Consider the following 6,709-nt stretch of genomic DNA (forward strand, 5'->3'; position numbering starts at 1 on the left):
TCCCCTGATGTTCTGCCTCAGTGAAACCACAAATAAACACAGTCCAACAAACTGACTCTGCAGAGGAGCCGCGCCTGATATGGGGCAGGGAGTGACGGCCTTCAAGTATCAAAAGGGCTGTGACAAGGAGGAGGGGGTGACTTCTTCTGCCTGATACCGAAGTACAGACAGTGATGAAAGCGGGGACGGGGCAGAGAGGCCGAGTTTAGACTCAATCTAAGAACAGCCTCCCTGGCAGAGAGAACTACATCCAAGTACAATTGATGATCCGGTCCTGGAGGCGCCATCATAAGAATAATAGCTCAAAGTGTCAGGCACAATGAGAGGCACTTTACAGTCATCATCGCACGTGATTCTCTCAACAACCCTAGAACACTGAGACAAAGGTTAAATGACGGGTCCAGAATCACACAACGGAAAAGGATCTCAGGCTGCAATGGAATTCAGGGCTTCCTGACAACGAGGCTCGATCCACCGCATCAATGACCTCCATTGGGAGTCTGGCCGCCCATACTAGACTTCTTCCAGGAACGGCTACACGAAGACTGTTTGAAGATTTGGAAAGGGGACGGACGATCACATATGGGTTAGACAAGCCCTACTTGGGATGGGAATTATATGGATTGTGTCACCTCATGATTCTTGGCTGGGAAAGGAATCAAGCTCAGAACTCATCACAGCCCCAGCATCTTCCTCTGAGACCCAGAAACCTCTCCCTGAGGCAGCCCAGAGAAGCTGCCACGTCCCAGCTGAGGGGAAGGAGAGGCCCCTGGGCACCTGATGCCTCCTGGAGCAGCTGCTGGGCAGATTTTTGTTCGGGGCTGTATCACTGTGGGAGGAGAGTTATTCCACTTCTGACAGTAATAGACAGCAGCGTCCTCAGCCTCCACTTTGCTGATTGTGAGGGAGAAATCTGTCCCAGACACACTGCCACTGAACCGGGCAGGGATCCCAGTTTGTAGGTTGGTTGAATGATAAATTAGGAGCTTGGGAGCCTCCCCTGGCTTCTGTTGGTACCAATGTAAGTAATTACTAATACTGGAGCTGGTCTTGCAGTTAATGGTGACCCTCTCTCCTGGAGACACTGACAAAAATTCTGGAGACTGAGTCACCACAATGGCCCCCCTGGAACCTGGAATCAAAAAGAAAAGACAGAACATGATCCATATGATTTCATTGTCCTGGACTTTCAGTTCAGGAAGAACAAGGAAAAGGGAATGGGCCGAATCTTCTTTCTCTCTCCTATCTTCCCCCAGACACATCCCAGAGATGGCCAGAAAGCAATGGAGCATGTGCAGGATCCCTCACCTGAGATCCAGAGCAGCAGAGAGCAGAGGAGCTGAGCCTGGGCCCCCATCTCCTCCCCTGGCCTTGGATGCTGCTAAGCAGAGACCTCACCCATGAGCTGGCATTTATCTGGGTCTGAGCCTCTGGGGCTGTCCCTGGGGAAACATGTAAATCAACAGATGCTGCAGGGGGAAGTAGAAAGATAGAATGATCTTAAGAGCTTTCCTTTCAAGTAACTGGATTATTGACAATTTCATCTCATAAAAGACAATCTTCCACAAAAACAGTGGTGTCAGGCTAATGCCCCCTGTCGGTTATATAGTGACTTAGTTTGTTATCAATATTTTTTTGTAATTTTTGTTAATTATGTTTACTTTTTAAAAAGCTTTTATTCATTTTAAACTTTAATACCTACAAAAACAAAAAAAGAACATTTTTTAATGTATTGGACACACCATGAAAACAAGATTCAATACAACATGAATTTCCCTTTAACAGTTTCCTTTTTTTTGAAACTATAATAAGCATTACACATTGTTTTCAAAGCTACCCGGTTTTTCTGCATTTTCTTCTGAGTTTTCCTCTGTTCTCTGCTTAGCACTATGCAATTTTTCTTCTCCTTCCCTCCCCAACTCATCCTCCAGAAAGCTTCCATTAAACTTAAGTATATGTATGTAATATGTATATGTGTCGAATCACAAAACATGTATTTCTGTTTATCAGTTTTTTATCAGGATATGGATAACATTTTCCTTTATAGATTATTTGTTGGTGATATGAGTAAATGTCTTAATTCAGAGTTTTCCCTTGAACACTATTGCTCTTACAGTGGACAATCTCCTCTTCCTTCTGGTCATTTCACTCCATCATTGAAAACAAGTCTTTCCAAGGACCCACACTTAACACCACATACCAAGATCAAAATGGGTCCATGACCGAGGCATAAAGAACGAGATTATAAATAAATTAGAGGAACATAGGATAGTTTATCTCTCAGACTTGTGGAGGAGAAAGAAATTTGTGATCAAAGATGAACTAGAGACCATTACTGATCACAAAATAGAAAATTTTGATTATATCAAATTAAAAAGCCTTTGTACAAACAGAACGAATGCAAACAAGATTAGTAGGGAAGCAACAAACTGGGAAAACATCTTTACAATTAAAGGTTCTGATAAAGGCCTCATTTCCAAAATATAAAGAGAACTGACTCAAATTTATAAAAAAGCAAGCCATTCTCCAATTGATAAATGGTCAAAGGATATGAACAGACAATTTTCAGAGGATGAAATTGAAACTATTACCACTCACATGAAAGAGTGTTCCAAATCACTATTGATCAGAGAAATGCAAATTAAGACAACTCTGAGATATCACTACACACCTGTCAGATTGGCTAAGATGACAGGAAAAAATAATGATGAATGTTGGAGGGGATGCGGGGAAACGGGGACACTGATGCATTGTTGGTGGAGTTGTGAACAAATCCAACCATTCTGGAGAGCAATCTGGAATTATGCCCAAAAAGTTATCAAACTATGCATACCCTTTGATCCAGCAGTGCTACTTCTGAGCTTATATCCCAAAGAGATACTAAAAAAGGGAAAGGGACCTGTATGTGCCAAAATGTTTGTAGCAGCCCTGTTTGTAGTGGCTAGAAACTGGAAAATGAATGGATGCCCATCCATTGGAGAATGGTTGAGTAAATTGTGGTATATGAATGTTATGGAATATTATTGCTCTATAAGGAATGACCAGCAGGATGAATACAGAGGTTTGGAGAGACCTACATGGACTGAGGCTAAGTGAGATGAGCAGAACCAGGAGATCATTATACACTTCGACAATGATATTGTATGAGGATGTATTCTGATGGAAGTGGATTTCTATGACAAAGAGACCTAACTGAGTTTCAGTGGATAAATGATGGACAGAAACAGCTACACCCAAAGAAGGAACACTGGGAAACGAATGTGAACTATTTGCATTTTTGATTTTCTTCCCGAGTTATTTTTACCTTCTGAATCCAATTCTCCCTGTGCAGCGGGAGAACTGTTCAGTTCTGCAAATATGTATTGTATCTAGGATATACTGCAACATATTTAACATATATAGAACTGCTTGCCATCTTGGGGGGGGTGGAGGGAGGGAGGGGAAAAAACGAAACATAAGCGAGTGCAAGGAATAACGTTGTAAAAAATTACCCTGGCATGGATTCTGTCAATACAAAGTTATTATTAAATAAAATAAAATTTAAATTAAAAAAAAGAAAGAAAGACAGACAGAAAGAAAGAAAGACAAACCAAACAGAACTCCCACTGGCTGCAGAATGCTGACTTACTTATTCCTCCAGGTCCACATAATTTTTTTTCAGTAGAGCTTCCACTTTTAAATTCACTGCAGTTTTCTGTAAAGCAAAAAGGACATGGAGAAATACAGAAACCAGGAAAATTGTCCGAACGTGTGCCCCCACGTAACTCTGGTAACAAGACATCAAATACAAGTTTAAAAAGTTTAAAAAATCATCAAAAAAAGTGGATGAGTTGGAAGGATGTTGGTAGAGAGTTACAGAGAAAATGATTGCCAAACCCATCTGTGTATAAGGTCAGGTCCCGTATCTAGATCCAGTCCCAGCTCCTGGCCTGAGGATACTGAGGATGTCCAGTTAGCCTGGAGCTCTTCCCTCAGAAAAGAAAGGAGGAGGCCATGAAGACAAAAACAGCTGGAGCAGCTGAAGTGACCACTGCGTGCCATCTCTAATTCCAATGGAATTCTCTCTCCCCTGCCTGCTCTCCTCCTCTAGCCTCCTCATAACTGCTTTATACAATGGCTGGGCTCCATTCATTTTAGACTGGTATGTATGGAAAAGATTCCAACTCTTTTCATTATTCTTAGAAGAAAACCCCAAAGACCCAAACCCTCCAGAGCCAGAAGTGACCTCTAAAGCTCCAAGCTGAATGGCTATGGTGGCTGCTTTACTGAGATCACATAGAGATGGATAGTTGGGCACATGGATCCACAGTGTCCTTTGTCCATTTAACCAACTAGAAAAATTTTCAACAAATCCTGCAAGAAAGATCAACTAAACATGAGTCTCTTTTTCTGTACCTAGAAATGGAATATCCTCGTGGAGAAATGAACAGCTTTCAGGTTTTGTAGTGTCTGGAAAAGAAAGAAATACGTATAAGAACAAGCAAAACTTGAACTCACATTTAACAGTGCAACATTCTAAAGGGATTAATGTTGGATGGGAGTTGCATCTGCAATAGGAAAGGAAAGGCATGATACAGAGAAAGGTTTTGTTGAAGGGCCAATGAGAAAAGCCAGTCCAGACTGATTCCCTTGACCCACCCAGGATTCCCCAAAGAAACTCCAGGGAAGACTCATCAGAGAGGTGAGCAAGAAGTGGGAATAACGAGAAAAAGTCATTAAATGGATGAAAAAAAACAAATTATGATATTCCATGAACAAGGCCTTAGAATTCTATATTTGTGGAAGTCTTACACTTATTTTTCTGCACACACACACACACACACACAGAAACACAAAGTACTTTTTTCTGGATATTCACTTATAAAATTTAGTTAGATGAGAACCCTGTACCAACACACAAACACACATATATACACACACAGTACTTTTTTCCTGAAAATTCACTTATAAACTTTAGTTGCATGAAAACCATATACCAACACACACACACACACACACACACACACACACACACACACACACACAAAATCAGAATGTGCAACGTATACAAACAGATAATTAAAAGTTCCCATTTTTTACAAGAAGTCCTTCCCAATCCTTGATTCTAGCACTTTTCATCCTTTAATTATTTCCAGGTTCTATGGTCTATAGCATACTTGTGCGTAGTTGCTTGCTTAGTCTCTCTCAAGCTCCTATAGAACAAAGACACTCTTTTAATTCTTTTGGTCACTTCAGCACTTTGGATAGTATCTGGCCTTGAGCAGGCACTTAATAAAGGTTTATTGACCAACGGGGGGAAAAATTAAGTATTTAAAAGGAATACTTTTAAGGGAAAGGGACCTGTATGTGCAAGAATGTTTGTGGCAGCCCTCTTTGTAGTGACCAGAAACTGGAAACTGAATGGATTCCCATCAATGGGAGAATGGCTGAATAAATTGTGGTATATGAATGTTATGGAATATTACTGTTCGGTAAGAAATGACCAGAAGGAGGATTCCAGAGAGGTCTGAAGAGACTTACATGAACTGATGCTGAGTGAAATGAGCAGGATCAGGAGATCATTATCTACTTCAACAACAATACTATATGATGATCAGTTCTGATGGACGTGGCCCTTTTCAACAATGAGATGAACTAAATCAGTTCCAATAGAGCAGTAATGAATTGAACTGGCTATACCCAGTGAAAGAACTCTGAGAGATGACTATGAACCACTACATAGAATTCCCAATCCCTCTATTTTTGTCCGCCTGCATTTTTGATTTCCTTCACAGGCTGATTGTGACCATTTTAAAGTCCAACTTTTTATGTACAGCAAAATAACAATATGGACATGTATACATATATTGTATTTAACTTATACTCTAACATATTTAACATGTAGTGGTTAACCTGCCATCTGGGGGAAGGGGTGGGGAGAAGGAGGGAAAAAGTTGGAATAAAGATTTTGCAATTGTCAATGCTGAAAAATTATCCATGCATAAATCTTGTAAATAAAAAGCTATAATAAAAAAAAGAATGAACAGGAAAAAAAGAAATTAAAATCATTTATAATATGGAAAAAGAAATGCTTTTACCATAATTGGCATTCAAGCAGGACTTGTGGATGCATCTATTCCTGAGACTCCCCATGAATAGCTGCTGAGCCACTAGGGCAAAAATGCTCAAAGAAAAGACCATCAGAATCATCACATCCACCAGTTTCTTCACTGAGCGCAATAGGGCCCCAACAATGACCTTCAAACCTGGACAAAAAGGAAACAAAGCATAGATGGTACTTCATAATCTCTCTAACCTACCCCCCAAGTCCTTGGTACAATGCCTGGCACACAATTTTATCAATCTTGAATTGATTTCCACAAAAAGAGGCATTTCCGTGGGACAATTTATTTATTTGTTTGTTTGTTTATTTTGCTGAGACAATTGCTTAAGTAAGCAAGCAATACTTGCTCAGGATCACACAACTAGATTAAGTATCTGAGGGCAAATTTGGACTCAGGATCTCCAGACTTCAGGACTGATGCTCTATCCACTGCACCACCTAGCTGCCCCCAATGGAACAATTTGTAACATGGCACAGGCTCCTTCAGCATAGAGATGGAGACGTGGGCAGGATTCACAGTCAAGGAACACAGAGCCACAAAGGTGCAGAGCCAATGAAACATCAGGGTGCATTGCACCACTTGAAGCTGATGAAGGAGAAACTGCA

General features: G+C 40.8%; 1 gene segment (V, D, J or C); it reads right to left on the bottom strand.

The window, feature by feature from the left end:
- Positions 1-659: 659 nt before the first annotated feature.
- Positions 660-1,374, bottom strand: LOC127547549 (immunoglobulin kappa variable 3-11-like). The segment is given in 2 exon segments: positions 660-1,132; positions 1,309-1,374. Coding segments are annotated over 2 exon segments (507 nt in total).
- Between the last annotated feature and the right edge of the window lie 5,335 nt (positions 1,375-6,709).

Source organism: Antechinus flavipes, chromosome 2 (assembly GCF_016432865.1).
Source record: "Antechinus flavipes isolate AdamAnt ecotype Samford, QLD, Australia chromosome 2, AdamAnt_v2, whole genome shotgun sequence".
Lineage (NCBI taxonomy): Eukaryota > Metazoa > Chordata > Mammalia > Dasyuromorphia > Dasyuridae > Antechinus > Antechinus flavipes.